The sequence below is a fragment of the Mytilus galloprovincialis genome, chromosome 9 (genome assembly GCF_965363235.1).
Source record: "Mytilus galloprovincialis chromosome 9, xbMytGall1.hap1.1, whole genome shotgun sequence".
NCBI classification, from domain to species: Eukaryota; Metazoa; Mollusca; class Bivalvia; order Mytilida; family Mytilidae; genus Mytilus; species Mytilus galloprovincialis.
The window spans coordinates 81,288,265-81,312,538 of record NC_134846.1 but is presented as its reverse complement, the minus strand read 5'-3'; the positions used below and the strand labels follow the sequence as shown (position 1 = coordinate 81,312,538).

The following is a 24,274-nucleotide window of genomic DNA, read 5'->3' as shown; positions in this document are numbered from 1 at the left end:
TTATTCTAGTACGGTATTTTTTCCTCATTTTTGAAGACCGTGCTGTTGCCTGTAATTATAACACAAATTAGTCTCAGTTATGTAGGGGATAGCTGTCTCATTGGCATACCACATCTCCTTATTTTTCATAAACATGATGGTCCATGACAACCAGAGAATTAATAGAATTATCATGTTTCTGTGGAAACTAGCATGACAACTTTTTTCACATTAAAAGTGGAATATAAATTTCTGATATCATGCATGCATTTGAAGAAATTGTCTTGTGTTCACACCGAACTGCCACGGTATCAAAGTAGAATAAATCTAAACATGGAACTTTCCGGTTTTCTGTTGTATGCTGATTTAAATAATGCAGGAGCTCGAGTTGACACGTTGAGTCCGAGTAAAAACATTTCTGACGATATGAAAAAACAGTCATCCTCTACATAGATATAAGAAGATGTGGTATGAGTGCCAATGAGACAACTCTCCATCCAAGTCACAATTTGTAAAAAAAAAAACACTTTATTTATATATAGAAACAGATAAGCGCTAAAATTATTCATGTGCACTTTTGATACCTTTTCTGAAATTCTCCAGTCATTAAATCTTTTACAAAATTCATTGATTACAAAAAAAAGATGTGGTATGATTGCCATGTTGACAACTCTCCACAAGAGACCAAAATGACACAGAAATTAACAACTATAGGTCATCGTACGGCCTTCAACAACGAGCAAAGACCATACCGCATACTCAGCTTTAAAAGGCACCGAAATGACAATGTAAAACAATTCAAACGAGAAAACTAGCGGCCTTATTTATGTACAAAAAGTGAACGAAAAACAAATATGTAACACATAAACAAACGACAACCACTGAATTACAGGCTCCTTACTTAAATGTTCATAACATACTAAATGTATACATATTCATATTGAAATTGATAGAAAACCACAAATTGGGAATTTTGGAAATAAAGGAGGAGGGATTAAAAAAAACATTTTCCTGTCCCCAATAACCTATGATTTATGATACTTTTGCTGAAATTCTCCAGTCATTCAATATTTAACAAAATTCTTCAAACAACACTTTACATACTTTAAACTACGCTCTGAATGCCCGCGATTTCGCGGGTGTGTTCTAGTATATATTGAAAAACCCAACCTGATATGTTCGGCATACGTGAAGGATTTTCTAATTTGCTGTGAACATAATTTGATCGTGTATGTAATGATTTATAATAACACTTTTAACATCAAATTAAAGTATTAAAAGTGTGAATTGCGTGATTTTGTATCAAAAATGTATTATTGACTGAAGCACGTCATTATTTTCCCTCTGTGAACCTCTGACAGTCTGATAGCTTTATGACTACGTCACATAGTAACCGGTGTTATGATGACGTTTTTGAGGTTCCAATTGGGGATAAAAACGTCGTATATACCCCGGCAGTTTCCTGAATATATACTGACATCTCTGTGTTGTTATCCAATCAGAAACCTCGACACATTTGTAATCCGTAATATAACCGGCTATAAATGGTTTATATATTACAAAACGTGAAACAATTCAAACGATATACGTTTCTTTTAAACCGGACTACAATAGTGCAAGCCGCTGACGGGAAGTTAACAACACTCTGATAAATTCCGTTACACTCCCGATTACACCAACATCGTAGTACTACCTCCTTGGTAATTGGTTTGTCTATTGTAAAATTTCTATTGTATTGCAAAAAGATAGAGAATTTTGTAATATTGATGGTATTTCAATTCAAAACGCTGTCAGATTTTTTCCATCTTTTTTTTTAGAAACATTGGAATTCGAATCAATGGTTTTGTCAAGAATGGGAAATCATGCATGCGTAGCATATATCTATAAGACTGCAAGAAAAGAAAAAAAAGGGAGGGGGTCAAGTTTTTTGGGGAGGTGTCAATTCGCTACAGCAAAGTGTATTGCACAAAAGCAGCAAAAAAAAAATGAATATAAATTCGAATCATATAACCATTTCTAATTTCTTTGACTACAGTGTCAGAAACCTATTATGTGTCAAATATTTAATTACAATCCAAATTCAGACCTCTATCAAGCGAAAATATTGTGTCCATTTTTGCCCCCAACTGTCCAGGGTTGGACTTCTGCGGTCATATTCATATGCGCTCGGCGAAGCAATTTATTTTATATGCCGTTTATAATAATTTGATCAATAATTTCCAGGAGAGGTATTAAACATTCGTAAGGGTTCCGCGGAACCAGGTGTCTCGCCTACTTTTGCTGATAATCGCAGGCCCAACAAAAATGAGGAAAAAAAAAAATAAAAAAAATATTCCTCTCTATACTCTCTTGATTGTAAGAAGCTTCTGTCCAAGTTTGGTACAAATCCAGGATAGTTTATGAATCTAATAAATGTTTTAAAAACTTTAACTGCAGACTGTATGTATGTTAATGTTAACTGGAAGAAAAACTAAGTCCATTTAGAAGTAAAATACGGAAAAACAAGAACAAAATTCTAGATACTAGATTTTTATCATAAACAAGCTTCTGTCTAAGTTTGGTACAAATCCAGGCTAGTTGAAGCAAGTTATTAAAATTTTAAAAACTTTAACCACAGAGTGAATGTTATGTTTCCTGGCAGAAAAAAAACCCAAGTCCATTTATAAGTAAATTACGGAGATTTTTTTTTTTTAACAAAATTAACTTCTGGATACTATATCTTATAATCATAAACAAGCTTCTGTCCGAGTTTGGTAGAAATCCAGGCTAGTTTAAGAAAGTTATTTCAATTTTAAAAACTTTAACCGCAGAGTAATTGTAATGTTTCCTGGCAGAAAAACGAAGACCATTTATATGTAAAATACGGAAAAAGAGATTTTTTTGTTAAAAAATTTACTTCTGGATACTATCTTATGATCATAAACAATTAAGCTTCTGTCTAAGTTTGGTAGAAATCCACGATAGTTTAAGAAAGTTATTAAAATTTCAAAAAACTTTAACCACAGAGTGAATATTTCAGTTGACGCCGACGCCGCCAACGACGACGACGCCGACGGAATGTAGGATCGCTATGTCTCGCTTTTTCGACAAAATGCACTTTCTCAAAAACAACGAAAATATATAAAAAAAAACTTTAATTTATCTTCATTCTTCATACATTTCCTGTATTCAAATATACATGTACACATACCTAATGCTGAGATTATTCCAATTCCTTTTACAATAAAATTGGGAATATCCAACTAAATTTGAGTGTTATTGTTTGAAAATCAATTCGTGGCAGCTTTACATCATATTGGTATTGCGGCCTAATTCAGTAATATAGCATTTCAAAAACGCGTGGAAATAAACTCTGATATCTATACATATTTTTTGAAACACTTATTTATATTCAATGCCTTGATATCAACTGCTTAAATTTGATTCATCACATTTTCCTCATTAATTTATAAATGGAAGTTTAATATAATTTTGATTTACAAAGTAACTACATGGGTGATGCAGTATATAGCTAAAATAAACAAGTTGTTCGCCCAACCTTTTCTGTATTCAGGGACACATAACATAATCTCTGCAAGTCATAGAAACATATTTATTTTCATGACATGTCATCTGGGACTATTATATTAACAGTATATAACGGTATAATAGTCCCAGATGTCATCAACTTTGAACTTTGCACCATCTACCAATCCGGAGTGATCACATGGTCTAGCATGGCTGAATAAAAAATGTGTAAATAATTTCAAATCGTATCTTTGTATTCTGCTGAGGAATGGTGGTGGACCAAAACAATTGATATAGCACTGATCCCTGTAGTAGTATTTATATTGATATAGGAAGAAGTGGTATGAGTGCCAAAGAGACAACTCTCCATCCAAATAACAATTTATAAAAGTAAACCATTAATATAGGTCAATGTACGGCCTTCAACACGGAGCCTTGGCTCACACCGAACAACAAGCTATAAAGGGCCCCAAAATTACTAGTATAAAACCATTCAAACGGGAAAACCAACGGTCTAATCTATATAAAAAACTAGAAACGAGAAACATCTTTATAAAGAAGTTTTTCTCTGCTCTGTAGTGAAATAAATATCTTCAAAATTCTTTTATTTAATTGTTTATAACATCCTCAGGAAATTTTGTCAATTTTGAAAATTGAGGTAAAAGCTAGTCAATGTCTATTTTTCGAACTTTGATAGTGAACTCACTATAAACCACTTGGGTTATGGAAATGAACAAATTGTGCATTTAGTCCGAAATTAACAGTCCAGTCACATCTTATATGAGTAAATGCCCCCAACAGGTTTCAATTTTAGGTAAATTGATAATTATACTTCATACTGGTACATGATAAACCCATGGCATCTCTTTCAAAGGGATATGTGACATTTGACCTTGAACTGAGATGTAATGGTATGACCTCGCTCTATTTGTCCTTTGGGCCAGTTTGCTATTGTTCAAAAAGCTGACAGGTCAATTACTTTTGTATGAAGCATTTTACAAGTTCTCTACTTTACTGCCATCGGCATACAATATTAAAAGGATGCAACGATTGACCTTTCCTTTTTTTTTTTAAATTTGAGACGGATGACTTGTAGATGTCATTCAACAATATATTGTATTTGCACTTAAACTTCAGACATTTCTCTTATGTTGTAAAATTAAATGTTTTCTAGTAAAGAAACAAAATGAAAAATCGGAATTAAGTGCTTTGTAAGGTCCAGCTGTTAATGTAAAGTTATGATTTTTTTTAAAATTGTACACTTCACTATCACTCAATTATACCAAACAGAAGTTCTATCTAAATATATGTTTCTATGAAAAATCTGGTAGATTTATTTCCTGCGACTCTCACCAAGCATTTTTTCAGTATTGAACCAGGTGCTCCGCAGGGCGCAGCTTTATACGACTGCAGAGGTCGCACCCTGAACAGTTGGGGCAAGTATGGACAAAACATTCAAGCTTGATACAGCTCTGAATTTGGATTATGATAAAAATTTTGACATTATATGGGTTTCTAACACAAAACAAATGTCAAGATCTTACAAATCAATTAAAGATTTCTTCTTCAAACTTTTCAAAAATTTGAAAAAAAACCATTGAAAACTACTACCATCCCCCTTTTTTCAATTAGTCCACAACCTGACATTTCTTTATACATAATTAACAAGTAGTATAAGGGAGGTAAATCTGAACATACCCAACACTGTATATTAAATGTTTATGAATTACCTCCCTTACACTGCTTTTAAATTGTCTTAATTGTCAATTGTCCAGAAAAACCTAGTTTTCCCCCCCTTTTTTGCCCCTAATTCCAAAATATTTTGAGCCATAACCCCCCAAAGCCAATACTAACTATCCCTTCATGATATGGAAACTTGTGGTATAATTTCAGAGATTCATACACTTAAACACAAATTATTGTTTGAAAACTACGAAAATGCTTATTTTGGGCCCTCTTTTTGGCCCCTAATTCCTTAACTATTGAGACCATAACCCCCAAAATCAATACTAACTATCCCTCTATGGTATGGAAACTTGTGGTATAATTTCAGAGAGATTCCTACACAAGTTATTGTTTGAAAACTAAAAAAATGCTTATTTTGGGCCCCCTTTTTGGCCCCTTATTCCAAAACTATTGGGACCATAACCCCCAAAATCAATCCCAACCTTCCTTCAGTAGTATTGAGACACATCTGTCTTCGGACAACGACAACATGATAGCATTATACGACACAAATTTTTTTTTTGTGGTCGTATAAAAAGGGAAATATACTAAAATTTTCTTACTGGAACTGTGATAAAATGGTTTAAGGCTGTGAATTCTCTATCAGTGAAAATTCTCTAGCAATAAAGTTTGAATTAAACAGGTTGTAGGTAATCCCATGGGCACCAATTGCTCTCCTCTAGTAGTCAATTTGTTTCTTTATTGTTATGAATCACAGTTTATGACCAAACTTATTAAAGGACCATCTCAATTACATTAAATTTAAAATTTAAAAACACTTACAGTTACTTTGATATTTTTGCTTTAAATAATAAAGAATTTTCGAATTTAAATGGTGCTTACATTTGAAATATCACACAGCATTAAATTCCCTTTTTCTAGATTTTGATATTTAAGCTCTATACAATGTCACAAGACATTTTTTCATTCCCTTTTTTTGGACAGTGATGTCACTTTTATGTGGTGTTTATTTCACAACTTGTTTTCAATATGCCAGTTTCTGTAGTAACATTTTAAATTTCAATAAACATAATTTATGTAAAACTGGTAAATCATCATTAAGTCAGGATTTCATTACACAAATTAAATAAACCTGTACCAAATTATTTCATAGAAGATTTGTTTAGAAATTTTGGCTGTATCTGTAGAAATCTCATTCAAAAAAGATATCACATCCTAATATCTTAACGCAATTTATAAAGCATGTAAATTTAGACCAGATCCATGTAAACTAATTACTCCTTTGAATAATTCTTAAATTAAGGTTATCAAATTAACAAATAATACAATCTTAAAATATTGTATTAAATGGTACAATGTACTAAACTTGATTGTTAAAAATCAAACCCCAACTTTATATATATTTCTATACATGTACAGTTATACAAACTCATGATCCTACATCTGCCAATACTGTTAACTTATATTTTTACAATGAACATATGCATGCATTTCTCCGACTGGTGATTGATAGATTTTTGGTGTTTAAACACCACTTTTGGGCTATTTAGTGGCTGCCAGTTTTTATTGGCGGAGGAAGCTGGAGTGCCTGAAGACAACCACGATCTTCGATAGGAACACTGACAATCCTCGTTATTAAGATTGGAGACGAGTGGGGTTCGAACTCAGAACTTCAGTGTTGACTGGCTAGTGATTAAAGTAGTTTTTACTTAGACCTCTTGGCCATTGACGCCCCCTTCTCTGCCAGGTCATGACATATTAACACTAAAACCGTTGGATGTGTTCTAATTGATTATTTAGTTCAGGAGAACAAGATTTATTTGCTAGTTGTTATTAACCCTTGAACTAGCTTTCGGTACCTGCAAGAACTCTTAAGGTGCTTTGTGCTATGTATCTTGTTTTAATGTTAGTTGTTGTGCAATGCGGTCCAACGATTTACAGAAAAGAACCGAAAAGGACCAAAAAGAACCGAAAGGAACCAAAAAGAACATAGTTATTACACATATATAATATTTATTTTACAAGAGTGCACACACTGAAATGTCTCGCCTTCTTTACTAATCATTGATATTATGTTGATACTCCTAAATATAAAGCTTTTTTACGACTGTCACATAAACTTAACATGAACCATGAAAATGAGGTCAAGGTCAGTTGAACCATATGCCAGACAGACATGTACAGCTAACAATGCTTCCATACAACAAATATAGTTGACCTATTGCTTATAGTTTAAGAAAATAGACCAAAACACAAAAACTTAACACTGAGAAATGAACCGTGAAAACCAGGTCAAGGTCAAATAAAACCTGCACAACTGACATATAGATCATAAAATATTTCCATACACCAAATATAGTTGACCTATGACATAGTATTAGATAAAAAGACCAAAACTCAAAAACTTAACTTTGACCACTGAACCATGAAAATGAGGTCAAGGTCAGATGACATCTGCCCGTTAGACATGTACACCTTACAATCATTCCATACAACAAATATAGTAAACCTATTGCATAAAGTATGAGAAAAACAGACCAAAACACAAAAACTTAACTATAACCACTGAACCATGAAAATAAGGTCAAGGTCAGATGACATCTGCCAGCTAGACATGTACACCTTACAATCATTCCATACAACAATTAAAGAACCTTAGTGAGCACGTTCACATACCCCACGTCCCCACATTGTCATTGGAGAAATTAAATAAGTATAAGAAAAAAAAATTGTATAAGAAAAAATACTGAATAATAATTTCCTGTCAATATACACATCTACATAGTATGTCCTTATTATCTACAAAATTTCATGAAATTCTGTTGTGTGTTTTCAGGAGTTGAGATGACAAACTGTTGCAGAAGTACATTGAAGCAAATAAATTCAAAGGGGCATAACTCCTAGAAAAAAATTGAATCGTAATTTCCTGTTGATATGCACATCTACGTAGTATGTCCTTATTATCTACAAAGTTTCATGAAAGTCTGTTCTGTGGTTTCAGAAGAGTTGAGATGACAAACTGTTGAAGTAGTACCTTAAAGCAAATAAGTTCAAAGGGGTGTAACTCCTAGAAATAAAATTGAATCGTAATTTCCTGTCGATATGCACAACTACATAATATGTCCTTTTCATATAAAAAGATTTCGTGAAATTCTGTTGTGTGGTTTGAGAGGAGTTGCGATGACAAACTGTTGCAGAAGTACATTAAAGTAAATAAGTTCAAAGGGGCGTAACTCCTAGAAAAAAAATTGAATCATAATTTCCTGTCGATATGCACATCTACATAGTATGTCCTTATTATCTGAAAAGGTTTCATGAAATTCTGTTGTGTGGTTTGAGAGGAGTTGCGATGACAAACTGTTGCAGTAGTACATTGAAGAAAATAAGTTCAAAGGGGCGTAACTCCTAGAAAAAAAATTGAATCGCAATTTCCCGTCAATATGCACAACTACATAGTATGTCCTTATTATCTGAAAAGGTTTCGTGAAATTCTGTTGTGTGGTTTGAGAGGAGTTGCGATGACAAGAAACAGGACTGACTGACGGACGGACGGACGGGTCAAAAACATTATACCCTTCGCAACTTCGTTGCGTGGGGTATAAATATAGTATACCTATTGCATAAAGTATGAGAAAAACAGACCAAAACACAAAAACTTAACTATAACCACTGAACCATGAAAATGAGGTCAAGGTCAGATGACACCTGCCAGTTGGACATGTACACCTTACAGTCCTTCCATACACCGAATATACTAGACCTATTGCTTATAGTATCTGAGATATGGACTTGACCACCAAAACTTAACCTTGTTCACTGATCCATGAAATGAGGTCAAGGTCAAGTGAAAACTGTCTGACGGGCATGAGGACCTTCCAAGGTACGCACATACTAAATATAGTTATCCTATTACTTACAGTAAGAGAGAATTTAACATTACAAAAAATCTGAACTTTTTTTTCAAGTGGTCACTGAACCATGAAAATGAGGTCAAGGACAATGGACATGTGACTGACGGAAACTTCGTAACATGAGGCATCTATATACAAAATATGAAGCATCCAGGTCTTCCACCCTCTAAAATATATAGCTTTAAAGAATGGAGCTAACACCGCCGCCGGATCACTATCCCTATGTCGAGCTTTTTGCAACAAAAGTTGCAGGCTCGACAATAATCAATGAACATATACACGAAATTTTAATTTTGTTTAAAATTCCTCGTTATAAACGCGTAAATCAAACTTATATTGTTCAATTACAGGGATATGTGGACACATTAAAGGAGACAAAATGACTTCAGTGGTTTTTTTCAAGGATTTGTATATCTTACTATACAAATCCTTGGTTTATAGTATTTTATTTTTTTTGATATATATATATATATATATGATAAATTATCATTTATTTTTTAACAATAATTTGGATTTTAATCTTATCATTAAAATATTAGTTATGAGCATATTCTATATTTTAAATACTAATACAAGTATATTGATACATTTTGCGGTAGGATAAATGAAAATCAAATACTATCGAACTCTTAATGTTTATCCTAACATTACAAAAATCGATGTCAGTATATTTCCTGTGGCATTGGGTGTGATAATATTATAAATCTACAAATCAGCATCACCATTTTCTCTCGGATGTCAAGTTAAATGTCAAATGAACACAGAGACTGAAATTTGATTAAATCTACAACTTGGAGAGGCCAAATCTGCCAGATAAGGGAAAGGGAGATCAAACAGTCGATACTGTTAAATTTTCAAATAAATACAACACATAAAGAAATGTTTGAAGTTTTTTTTCAAAATTTATTTGAATAGTCCTTACCTGTAGTAAATAAGATAGGCATCCGACCTATTATTTTTCACATTATGTAAGTTTTCAAAACATAATAAGAAACTTTTGTGGAAAATACCTTTTCATTTATAGACTTAATTGATTTGCAATTTGTTGTTCTCCTTTTATAACAAAACAATTGCAATTTGCTAGTCCCCTTCCGATTGACAAAAAATCGATGTCCTTTTCGGTTATTTTCGGTCATTTTCGGTTCTTTTCGGTTCTTTTCTGTAAATCGTCGCTCTTTTCTGTAAGTCGTAGAACCCGTGCAATGAACCAATCGTTTGATTTTAGCCAATTGCACCTGAATTTTAGGGCATTCTTATTTTGTTCTGTTACACTACTGTACCAGGTACTGGGGAGGGTTGAGAACTCACAAACATGTTTAACAACAACACATTCTTTATGTGCCTGTCAAGAACCTGATGTACAGTGGTTATAATTTGTTTGTTTGTTTGTTGTTCTTTTTCTCCATTAATTGTTGGGTTATAAATTAGGCCTAATTTTCTCTTTGAATTGTTTCACATTTTTATGTCAGGACCTTTTATAGCAGACTATAGAGTACAAGTTTTCTCATTGTTGAAGGTTGTACCCTGGCCTATAATTACTTACTACTACTTCATTTATCTAAGGTGGATAGTTGTCTCATTGGCCATCAAACATTTCTTTTCATTTAGTACAGTTTAACTATTAGTCTGCATTTATCTATTTTTCTTTGTGTGTGATACTGAATAAACCAAAATTGACAATATATATATATATTTTATTTGATATTTCATGATAACATCTATCATGACCAAAGATATTGGCAATGATACAAACAGTGATATTCTTTGATGGCGTCTAAATATTGACCAAGATCAAGTTTTGAAAATGAATTTAAAGTACTCTGAAAAGATTGATACAATGGTTGATGCTGACAACATATAAAATAATCTGGAGGTTAAAAACAAAAATAATTCAATTTGAGGTTCAAATACAACTGAATCACTCATTTGTTAATAACTCAACAATCTAAGCTTAAATGTTCATTCAAATAATTTTAAAAATTTACAAATTGATAAAAGTTCTTGCTACTCTTTTTAACAATCACAACATGCGTTAAAAAAAAACGAAAAAACAACTGATAAAATTTTGTGAAAAAGTATGATTTTACATATTCATAATAGCTCTTTCTATTAAGAATTTTTTTGTACATCTATTTTGTCAATTGGTAAATCTGATATATCAATTGTATCTATATATATAAAATGATCGACTGTTTAATTTCAACGAGAAAAAACAATCTGATAAAGATGCCACAGAAATTAAAATCCATAGATTTTTCTAATAATTTGTCAAAATGATGCCTTGCTTTTCAAAAATTATAATAAAAATAACGGGCCACTGTTTTGGGGCAAAGGGTTATACAAAATTGTCAGATTTTGTAAAAGCATTGAAAACCCAAATTTGCAAGATAAAAAAGAAAATTCTATCATATAATTTTAAAATAAAATGAGATGATAGCTATAATAATATGCTTTTAGGTAACAATGGGGTCACCAGAAAAGTTTGCTGCATAATAAATTAGGTAAAGTCCTGACACACATTCTATTTCAAAAGTTACTTTATCATGTTAATCTGAATTATTTCTCCCAATGTGGCAAAGATGGAAAAAAATAATTAATCAAACAAAAATGTTCTGTTTTCTTGTACAATACAGCTGAAAATATGACAAAACAAACTTTTCTATTTTAAAAATGAAAAGTCTTACACATGAATTTCATACTATTATAAACAGCTAAGCGAAACAAATTTAAAGTTGAAAATTGATCATCTACTTAAAAAAAAACCTGTGGATTCATCATTATCGTGTGATAACCAATTTTTGTGGATTTTGTGGTCATAGGTAAACCACAATTTTAAAAGTTCAACGAATTACACATTTACAAAAGGCCTGTATACAAAATGTAAGTTTTCTCAATCCACAAAAATAAATGAATCCACAGTATATATTTATTTGGAATAAAAGTTCCATTTGATGATGTGTAATAAAAAGAACATTTTAACCTCTCTCCCTCTACATCAGTTTTTCTTCTCTTTTTTCTAAAAAAGAATTTCTGGATCAACTGGAACACAGAAATTATAAGACAATGCTCTGCCATGCTATATGATCTTATTTACAGAAAAGAAGTTGATTTCTTTTAATCCATTTATTCGCTACCACTGTCATCATCGTCATCGTCGTCGTCATCATCATCATCATCATCGTCGTCCTCATCATCATCTTCATCACTGTCATCATCATCTTCGCTATCTTCATCATCTTCACTATCTTCATCATCGTCATCATCATCATCATCTATTTTAGCCTTTTTCACCTGTGGACCTTTAAAGAAATTTAATGGTATTTATTAAGTAAGTACTGGTGATAAGGGATGGAAATAAGATTTCAAGTTTACAAAACTCCCGGATACTCATATATCTCAAAACATTTTATTATGAACAAAAATACAATATTCAATACAAAGGATCCATAACTGTAAGATAAATGAAGAAAGTGTTTTTTGAGACAAAAAGTAGTTATTTATAGTATGGACAAATGAATGAACTGGTATTTGACGTCCAGTGGCAAATATTAAATGCATTTGAATTCATTATTTGATTTTTTATCATCACTTTCAACACAATTGTGCTTTTGAGAGGCCATCCAATTTATTGATGGAGGAAGCAGGAGTGCCTTTTCAGACACCAACATTTGGCAGGAAAACTGACAATCCTAATCAATTAAGGAAGTTCGCTGCTCAGTTTCAAAATAAATAACTTTTCATAAAACTAGTATATATTGATAGGGGATAAATTGAGGAATAAAAAAAGCAAAAAAAATATAGGGGTCAATGTGCTTGTTTTCGAGATATTAGCCATTGAAATTTTGGTGGGAAAATGTTCTCTCTTGATTTTTCATAGCTTTATCATTGACCAGTTAAAGTTCTTAAATACTATTAAAAAATAAATAAGATTTTATAAGACTTTTACAAATGGCTTAAAATTATACATGTAAAAGATTTATAAAAAGAAAAATGGGGGTCCATGGGCAAAATTTTTCAAGGCATTCAAATGGATAAAACCAGAGGATTCCAATAATCTGACAAAAGTTCCAAAACATGACGAGCAAACATCCTTAAGATTGCAGTCGAATGCATCTGCCCTGTGTGGTATTCGAAATAACAACCTCAGTGTTGATTTGCTAGTGATACAGTAATTCAACTACTTAGACCTCTCAGCCATTTAGGTCCCTCAAATGCATTTCAGGACAAGACTATATTAATGTAATATGAATATGAACCCTACTTTGTACTACCAAAATTGGAAGATGTGGCATGATCTCAACTGAGACACCTATTCACCAGAGACCAAATGACACAGAAGTAAGCATTATCATATATTAAACTGTCAAGTTAAGGCGAAGTGTACGTAATTAAACTACACAATGGATTTTTTTCAAATTTTACATGTAGATTCTGCTTGTAAAAATAAATCGGAAAATAAAATAAAAAAAGGGGGTAACCGTTTTCGTTTTTGAGATACGAGCTGTTGAAGTTAACAGCATCATACACCAAAATTACAAAGGATATATAGGGAAAATCGTGAAATTCGGCAGGAATTGTTACATTTCCAAGATTTTCTATTATATTAGACAATCGATTTTTTTTTAAATTTATGAGAAGATTCTAAAATGTCTGAGGAATCGATTGGTGCAAAGAAAGTCCTTAGCAACCGTGCTACTTTTCAAGCTATACCCTGTTAAAGTTGAATCTTGAGTGTAAAAAAACCAAAAACCAACGACAACGTTATTGACGTCGCCGCAACAGTTACGACGCTTCATATAGTTCTTTACTTGTATGAAATATATACCGCTTGTTGGAGTTTGTGTTGCTTGGTCTTTAGTTCTTTATGTTACGTTTTGTGTACTATTGTATTGTATTTGTCTTTTATATTCGGGTGCGTGCGGCGATCGCCAAGCTAGAAAACGGTTGACATTTTCTTCATTATGAACTAGAACTATTTTCGACCTTGGTGCCTTATTTTTGTTAAAATCTAAACACTGCGACGTGTTTTCTAAATCTTTGTTCCCATAAAACTTCATTTCATCAAGGTCTCTTCTCAGAATATCAGCCATCTGTCTGGCACAGGATAACAAATCAATATTTAAGTAAATTTAAGTTGTGTGGTCATTCTTAGTACATTTGGGGAAAATTAATCTTATCTTTGTGCCCATAAGCATCTCTATAATTCAACACATCCCTGAGCCACGACATTATATATTTTATGCATTGCATGCGCTTCTTTTTATCACAATCCAGACCGGCTAGTAACCGTTTTATAACTTTACACGTCTGAAGACGAATATTTGCGTGAAACATTTTTGTATGATTTTTATTTCTGGAAATCAATCTGAAATCTACAACAGGCCTTTCCCGAAAATCGGGCTGGACCTTTACTTTTATGTGCATTCGGGATTTACACAAATTGTAACCCGAATAATTCAGTCCTATTATTCAGCTAATGTACGAATGCTACATTTCTCATGTGGGAGAAAATCGGACATGAAAGGGCTTGACTTATTCGAGTTACTCAAATTGAAACTCGGGAATATATTTCTAGCTGTTCGGAATTCCCGGAAACAAATGATTTTTTTTCGGCATTACGGTATTGAATCAATATGAGAGATCATACCAATTTTTTCTTTTAACAAATTCGAATACCAGTCAGTTTATAGGACTTTAGTTTGAAATAGGGGCGGTAATCCATTCATTTTATCCAATCAATTTGGGGGGGAGGGGGGGGGGTCAACATTGATAGTCAAAAAGCCTTGAAATATTCGATAAAAAACATTGAATGTAAATTATATGAACTCCAAAGTCTCATATTATGAGACTAGTAAACCACGGGCTTCTCAATTAATGTATGATCATGAACTAGGTGAAAACCTAGAGCTGACCGAGTGCGAGATCCTCATGGATAATCATCGAGGTCGTTAAGCACCCCTTGCAGTAAACTTGGGTTAAATTTAAAAAAAAATCGAAATGTAATAGTCTGAACACATTTCACCTCTCATTCCACTAATAATTAAATTGCAGTTACAAGTATCACAAAACTTCCCTGACCTCTTTTCTTTAACCATAATAGAGGGAGGAGGGACGGAGGGATCCAGATCCCGAAATCCCGGGCTTAAAAACACGACATCCCGATGTCCTGAATTTAGAATTCCCGGATCCCGAAATCCCGAGCTTAAAAACACCCGATCCCGGAGTTCCGATAAAGGTCCTACCCCCCTTCCCTCCCCGTAATTCTATATTCTATTCATTCATAATCTTGAATTGAGACTTGATACTTCAAAATTACATTCTCTAATTTTGAATGATACACACAGGCACAATAAAAGAAAACACATTTCGCTATATATCTCTTCGAAATTGGAATTTGTGAAAGAAGAAATGACATGTTATATTTTATCTTACATGTGTACTTTCATTTTCAATATGGTTCTAAATTTAGATTTAGTTTTCCCATTAATTGCGGACGGAATAGAAGACACCTGTTTATTTTCTGCATATGTAGAAAAAATTGAAAACTGGGAGTTGAATGACATAATTTTTACTTATTTTAAGATAAATGTTAGAGTGAGACAACTTTAAAGTTACTGAATAATTTTTGGGGCCTAATTTGTTTATTTTTTGTTTGTTTTCCGTCTTTGTTCTTCCGACCTGTAAGTGTTGCACTAGTGGTCAAATTATTCTCTTGGTATCGTCTGATTTCTTATATGTATGTAAATCATGTCCTTAAATTTTCAATTGCACAAAATACGAACATTTCAACGTCTTTTTAATTAAAATATTAAATTCACACGTCTTTCATTAATTATTTGTAGCCTATTATAAAACGTTACGTTGAGTACTGTGTTTTTCGTTCAAGACTAGTCTACGGCTTTTTAAAACGATATTGTTGGGTCAATTCAGGTTTCATTTTAACTAATTTGATATCAATAGAAGAAAAATTGTTACATGTTTACTTGTTTATTTGTTTATAATTTTGTTGTGAGGCTTTTTTTCTTTCTGCTGATATCTTAAACACGAAATGCCTTCTCCTACGTGTCTAAAAAAACAAAAAAAACAGTGTTTTTAAGTCAGGCTGCACACAGAACAACGTACAGAATGCTGTGATTTCTAATTGGAGTTATTTAGATAATTTCTATGAGGTTTAAGACAGCATAGGAGTGCTTGTTGGATTCATTATAGACCGCAGAAAGTAGTTTCTCTTTCGTGTGTCCTTTCTTGGAGTAAGGGAGATAACTTGCGTAACTAACGACGAACGTTTTTAATCCCGTTTTCCGCTAGAGGCGTGCAATTACGTACACTTCGCCTTAAGCTTGAATTTTAATGTGCAAGTTGAAAGGTAATAGTTTGCAGGTAGACATATCAACCTAAACATTTTTTTTACTCCAAATCAACCAGTATTTGCCCTTAACCCACCCTGAATGTTGCCTGTTTAGTTGAGAAGCTGATATTATTAATATGTGATCACTGAGGCAGTATTTTTCTGAAGGTATTTTTTTTCACACCTGACAATATTTCAAATTTGAAATATATTTTGTAGGTGAAATTGCACTTCTATTATTTGTATTCACACCATCAAAACAGTCTGCTTATTTTTTTTCCTCAATTGAATCAGTTTCAAAGTTCACCCCTTCCCCTCCCTTAATTGTTGAAGCATAATAAAAGCAAGATTTTTAAACATCAATAAAGATCCTTTTGAACGTTTTAAAAATACCATAATTTATTTTGTACAAACCAATTTACAATTCAATTAGTACCTTTGACATCAGTGTCAAGTTTCCTTTTCTTGGTTTCTACTTTTGGAGCTTTGTTTCTGGCAAAATAAGCACATATTTTATATCCATCTAATTCTTGTCCTTGTACTTTTTCAAAAGCAGATTTAGCAGCATTCTCAGAAGCATAATGAACAAAGCAGTAACTGTGAAGAAAAATACATAATGTTAGGTATTGATAAATCCTGTACCAAAAGTTGAATGCTTATTTCCTTAAATCATATTATTCAATTTCTTCTAAAGTTTAAAAACCAGATGCTCCGGAGGGCGCAGCTTTATAATACAGCAGAGTTCGAATCATGAACAGTTGGGGCAAGTATGGACACAATATTTAAGCTTGATACAGCTCTGAATTTGGATTGTGATTAATTAGTTGACGACACAACATAGGTTTCTGACACAGAATGAATGTGGTCGAAGAACTTACTTAAAAACTTAAAAATTTTAAATTGGACATTCACCTTTTATGGTCTAATATCCCAAATCTAAATACATGGTTAGATTCAGCATATCAAAGAACCCCAAGAATTCAATTTTTGATGAAATCAAATAAAGTTCAATTTTGGACCCTTTAGACCTCAATGTGGACCAATTTGATAACTGGGCCCAAATATCAACCAGATGCTCCGCAGGGCGTAGCTTTATACGACCGCAGAGGTTGAACCCTGAACGGTTGGGGCAAGTATGGACACAACATTCAAGCTTGATTCAGCTCTAAATTTGGATTGTGATTAAATAGTTGACACAGCATAGGTTTCTGACACAGAATGAATGTGTTCTAATGAACTTAAAATTTTTGTTTTCTCTTAGAGCAATTCACTATGCTGTTGAATATTAATCCTCTCAAAAAAATGTTTGAAGAAATTTTCTTTTTTATTTATGAAATTTCAAATGAGAAAAATTGAACCCAATTTTTTTAATCACATCCCCCTTTCCCTTATTCCAAAACTAATCTCAATTAAAATTTCTAATGGAGTTTGCAACAATAACTACTCATTTAAATACATCATGAAATATTAAGATGTAAAAAACTGCTTGTTATCACTGAATGGTAAAGATTATTTTAATTTATCAGTTGGTAGTAAAAAGTGAATATACATTGTATATTGTATATAACAAAGATTTAAGTTGATTCTGGACAAAGAAAGATAACTCCAATTAAAAAAAAATCTTGCTATTGCACAATATTTTGCAATTAGATATTTCTTGCTTACTATTCTGGACAAAGAAAGATAACTCTAATTAAACAAGTGAAACTGCGAGCTACTGCTCACTGATGATACCCCCGCCGCAAGTGGATAATATTAATAGTGTAAAAATATGCAAGTGTTCGGTAAACAGGAAGTTGTCGAGTGATGAATCTGAAAACGCATCACACGGTATAGCTGACTTATAAAAATCCTGAAACCAAATTTCAGAAATCCTTGTATTGTAGTTCCTGAGAAAAATGTGACGAAAATTTTTTACTTGGTTATCATGTGTAAAATCATACAAGTGTTCGGTAAACAGGAAGTTGTCGAGTGATGAATCTGAAAACGCATCACACGGTATAGCTGACTAATATAAATCCTGAAACCAAATTTCAGAAATCCTTGTATTGTAGTTCCTGAGAAAAATGTGACGAAAATTTTCAACTTGGCTATCATGTGTAAAATCATACAAGTGTTCGGTAAACAGGAAGTTGTCGAGTGATGAATCTGAAAACGCATCACACGGTATAGCTGACTTATATAAATCCTGAAACCAAATTTCAGAAATCCTTGTATTGTAGTTCCTGAGAAAAACGTGACGAAAATTTTCAACTTGGCTATCATGTGTAAAATCAGACAAGTGTTCGGTAAACAGGAAGTTGTCAAGTGATGAATCTGAAAACGCATCACACGGTATGGCTGACATATATAAATGTTGATACCAAATTACAGAAAGGGTGGATGTGTAGTTCCTGAGAAAAATGTGACGAAAGTTTCATGGGACGGACTGACTGACGGACTGACGGACTGATGGACGGACGGACGGACGGACTGACAGACAGAGGTAAAACAGTATACCCCCCCTTTTTTAAAGCGGGGGTATAAAAAAAAATTTGCTATTTCACAATATTGTGCAATTAGATATTTCTTGCCATTGCGCAATACTGTGCAATTGAAAAGACTTGCTATTGCACAATACTTAATATAATAATTTTAGATCCTGATTTGGACCAACTTGAAAACTGGGCCCATAATAAAAAATCGAAGTACATTTTTGGATTCAGCATATCAAAGAACCCCAAGATTTCAATTTTTGTTAAAATCAGACTAAGTTTAATTTTGGACCCTTTGGACTTTAGTGTAGACCAATTTGAAAACAGGACCAAAAATGAAGAATCTACATACACAGTTAGATTTGGTATATCAAAGAACCCCATTTATTCAATTTTTGATGAAATCAAACAAAGTTTAATTTTGGACCCCGATTTGGACCAACTTGAAAACTGGGCCAATAATCAAGAATCTAAGTACATTTTTAGATTCAGCATATCAAAGACCCTAACTGATTAATTTTTTGTCAAAATCAAACTAAGTTTAATTTTGGACCCTTTGGACCTTAATGTAGACCAATTTGAAAACGGGACCAAAAGTTAAGAATCTACATACACAGTCATGACAGTTAGATTCGGCAAATCAAAGAACCCCAATTATTCAATTTTGATGAAATCAAACAAAGTTTAATTTTGGACCCTTTGGGCCCCTTATTCTGTTGGGACCAAAACTCCCAAAATCAATACCAACCTTCCTTTTATGGTCATAAACCTTGTGTTTAAATTTCATAGATTTCTATTTACTTATACTAACGTTATGGTGCGAAAACCAAGAAAAATGCTTATTTGGGTCCCTTTTTGGCCCCTAATTCCTAAACTGTTGGGACCTAAACTCCCAAAATCAATACCAACCTTCCTTTTGTAGTCATTAACATTGTGTTTAAATTTCATTGATTTCTATTTACTTAAACTAAAGTTATTGTGCGAAAACCAAGAATAATGCTTATTTGGGCCCTTTTTTGGCCCCTAATTCCTAAACTGTTGAAACCAAAACTCCCAAAATCAATCCCAACCGTTCTTTTGTGGTCATAAACCTTGTGTCAAAATTTCATAGATTTCTATTAACTTAAACTAAAGTTATAGTGCGAAAACCAAGAAAATGCTTATTTGGGCCCTTTTTGGCCCCTAATTACTAAAATGTTGGGACCAAAACTCCCAAAATCAATACCAACCTTCCTTTTGTGGTCATAAACCTTGTGTTAAAATTTCATAGATTTCCATTCACTTTTACTAAAGTTAGAGTGCGAAAACTAAAAGTATTCGGACGACGACGACGACGCAGACGACGACGCCAACGTGATAGCAATATACGACGAAAAATTTTTCAAATTTTGCGGTCGTATAAAAATCTAAATACATGGTTAGATTCAGAATATATACAAAGAACCCCATATATTCAATTTTTGTTAAAATCAAACAAAGTTTAATTTTGGACCCCGATTTGGACAAACTTGAAAACTGGGCATATAATCAAAAATCTAAATACATGTTTAGATTCAGCATATCAAACAACCCCAAGGATTCAATTTTTGTTGATATCAAACAAAGTTTAATTTTGGACCCCTATTTAGACCAACTTGAAAACTGGGCCCATAATCAAAAATCTAAGTACATATTATTCAATTTTTGATGAAATCAAAAATGTTTAATTTTGGACCCTTTAAGCCCCTAATTCCTAAACTGTTGGGATCAAAACTCCCAAAATCAATCCCAACCTTCCTTTTATGGTTATAAACCTTGGTCATAAATCCAATATACGACTGCAAAAATGTTTTGGGGTCGTATAAAAACTGCTACAATTGCCATATTCGTCTTGATATGTATTTTGTGGCAATTAGCATTGTGTATAAGTTTAATAACATTTGGTTAGAGAACTGAAACAAAAAATTCAACATTGTTTATTTGTAAAGGGGCATAACGCAACAATGGTAAATGTGAACTTGATCTGTGTTTTGTGGTAATAGGCATTTTGTATAAGTTTTGTAGCATTTGGTTGAAGCAAACTAAAGTTAGAGAACGGAAACCAATTTTGGGACGTACGTACAGATGGAAAAGGGTAAAACTTAATGCCCCCTCCGCTACAAGGGGGGCATAAAAAGTATACTAGTCTGGCTTCATTTCTTCCCAAAAAATGTTCCCTTATTTTTAAAATTTTGTTAATTCAGTTAATTTCATTTGATTTTGACACTGTTTCAACAAACGGAAGCACCATGTTTACACTTTCAACTGGGTATTCATCAAAGAAAGATAATTTGTGTTTGCAATCTTTTGAGCGGGAAATGTAAAAGAGGTATTCCGATCCTGGTACTCATTGACAGCTATCCAGGATTTATCGGCAAAAGGGTTAAAATGTTTGCTTTGAGAAAATCTTACCCAAAGTGTTTACCATCCTTTCTCTTAGGAATGTCTATTCTTGTAGCTTTGGTGAAAAGTTTTCTCAGCTGAGGTTCTGTTGTACCAACTTTATACCCAGAAACATATAATCGTAATGGATCAAGGGTACCTAAAATAGAATGATATAATCAAAACTCTATTGCTTTCTATAAGGGCATACACAGTCAAATTTCACTCATCAATCATGAGAAAATTTAAATTGATGAGATTCTCACATGCTTATTTGTGAAAATCATGTGAAATAAGTGCATGAAAGTTTCACATGAATCTGAATTTTTTAAATAAACATCTAAATTTTCAAATTAAATCAAAATCATGAAAAATTCCAATTTTTGTTTATAAAGTTCACATGAAAATTTTCAGTGAGATTCATGTGAACTTCACATGAAAATTTATATGCAAGTTTCATGTATAAGCTCATTTGAGGTGAATCTCAAGTGAAATTCATGTAAGCAAATTTTCCTGAGTATATAACAATTCAAAGATGGTTGTTGAAATTGAGTTTGTATTTTAAACTTTCTACACCCGAGTTACTTATCTCATCAATGCTCATACAAACCTCTAGTTCAAAATTCTATCCAATCTAAATATAGGGAGCAGTGACATGGAATCATATTTGTTTACTCAAAAATTGGAAAAGTGCCCCTAAATTGGTTGGGAGTTCTAATAAAGGGCTGCGCTTTAGCGCATGATACGCCCGTTGTTTGAAAGACGACGGGCATATAAAAATGGCAAAAAAGACTACAATGACAATGAGGAGCAGCAAGAAGATAACAGGGAAAGTGAAGATGGTGAAAGTGACTCTACTGAAAGTTATGATCTAAATGAGGAAGTAGGCGATGAAAGTAAGGATTTCATTGACGACGGGCGTATAAAAATGGCAAAAAAGACTACAATGACAATGAGGAGCAGCAAGAAGATAACAGGGAAAGTGAAGATGGTGAAAGTGACTCTACTGAAAGTTATGATCTAAATGAGGAAGTAGGTGATGAAAGTAAGGATTTCATTGATGATGAAGATAAAGATTTCATTGATGATGAGGAGGCCTCTTCTGAGAATGAAAATGAGGATTTTTCTGATGATGAGGACAGTGATTACAGTGAAGAAGACACTGATGATTAAACCTAGTTCAGCTTTTCAATATTTAGCATAAAAAACAAATATCATTAACATTGGCATATAACATAGAAGTCTTCAATGCAATATAAGGAAAGTGATATATGATTATGGGTTTTAGTAATTCTATGGCTGATTTCCAAATTTTATAGTAGTTTGAAAGAAGGTAATTTTCTTGGGGTTTATTGCTGATAGTTAGATTCTGTTGAACACAGTAAGGAATCCATACTAAATTATACAAAGATGTATGCAAAAGTTGTTCAAATGGTGCTTAATATGGTGGATAATGATTATTACCTTTTTATTGTTTAGAATATTGACAAGATGATCATATTGATAAATGTTTAGGAGACTTGATTTCCTTATTTTTTTCATAAAATGACACCCTTTAACATTTAAGGAATATTTAGTCACATGTTAGGTTTTTCATGTTGTCACTTGTTCACTTATTATGTGCTATTGTAGACTAGTTATGTTTTATAACATTTTTTATTGCGCTCAACCCTTCCACCGAAACCGAATAACTGCTGCAATGCTAAGGTATCATTTGTGATTTCAATTGCAACCAATTTTAACAAGAGTAAAACATCCTATATGCAACCAGATGCTCCGCAGGGCGCAGCTTTATACGACTGCAGAGGTTGAACCCTGAACGGTTGGGGCAAGTATGGACACAACATTCAAGCTGGATACAGCTCTAAATTTGGATTGTGATTAAATAGTTGACACAGTATAGGTTTCTGACACAGAATGAATGTGGTCTAATGAACTTAAAATTTTTTTTTTGCCTTTGAGCAATTCACTATGCTGTTGAATATTAATCCTCTCAAAAAAATGTTTGAAGAAATTTTCTTTTTATTTATAAAATCTGAAATGAGAAAAATTTAACACCCCCCTCCCCCCATTTTTTTTCACATCCCCCTTTCCCTTTTTCCAAAACTGATCTCAATTCAAATTTCTAATGGAGTTTGCAACATTAACTACTCATTTAAATACATCATAAAATATTAAAATGTAACAAAAGGTGCTTGTTATCACTGAATGGTAAAGATTGTTTTAATTTATCAGTTGGTAGTAAAAGTGAATATACATTGTATATTGTATAAAACAATGATTTAAGTTGACTCAACTACTATTCTGGACAAAGAAAGATAACTCCAATCAATTGAAAATTTCTTGCTATTGCACAATATTGTGCAATTAGATATTTCTGGCTATTGCGCAATACTGTGCAATTGAAAATATTTGCTATTGCACAATACTGTGCAATTGAAGATTTCTTGCTATTGCGCAATACTGAGCAATTGAAAATTTCTTGCCATTGCACAATACTGTGCAATTGAAGATTTCTTGCTATTGCTGAATACTGTGCAATTGAAAATTTCTTGCTATTGCACAATACTTAATATAATAATTTTGGATCCTGATTTGAACCAACTTGAAAACTGGGCCCATAAACAAAAATCTAAGAACATGTTTAGATTCAGCATATCAAAAAAGTCCAAGAATTCAATTTTTGTTAAAATCAAATTTAGTTTAATTTTGGACCCTTTGGACTTTAATGTAGACCAATTTGAAAACAGGACCAAAAAATAAGAATCTACATACACAGTTAGATTTGGCATATCAAAGAACCCCAATTAATCAATTTTTGATGAAATCAAACAAATTTTAATTTTGGACCCCGATTTGGACCAACTTGAAAACTGGGCCAATAATCAAAAATCTAAGTACATTTTTAGATATATTAACATATTAAAGAACCCCAAGGATTCAATTTTTGTTAAAATCAAACTAAGTTT

At 32.6% G+C, this 24,274-nt stretch overlaps 1 protein-coding gene across 1 annotated transcript in view; it reads right to left on the bottom strand.

Annotated features, from left to right (window-relative positions):
* Positions 1 to 11,965: 11,965 nt before the first annotated feature.
* The window catches only part of LOC143046120 (uncharacterized), a 34,487-nt gene continuing 22,178 nt past the window's right edge, over positions 11,966 to 24,274 (bottom strand). The window contains exons 9-11 of the mRNA XM_076219121.1: positions 21,336 to 21,465; positions 16,868 to 17,028; positions 11,966 to 12,382 (exon numbers count right to left, since the gene is read on the bottom strand). Of these exons, the coding sequence (XP_076075236.1) occupies positions 12,207 to 12,382; positions 16,868 to 17,028; positions 21,336 to 21,465 (467 nt within the window). The 3' untranslated portion in view covers positions 11,966 to 12,206. The remainder of the gene's footprint in view (positions 12,383 to 16,867; positions 17,029 to 21,335; positions 21,466 to 24,274) is intronic.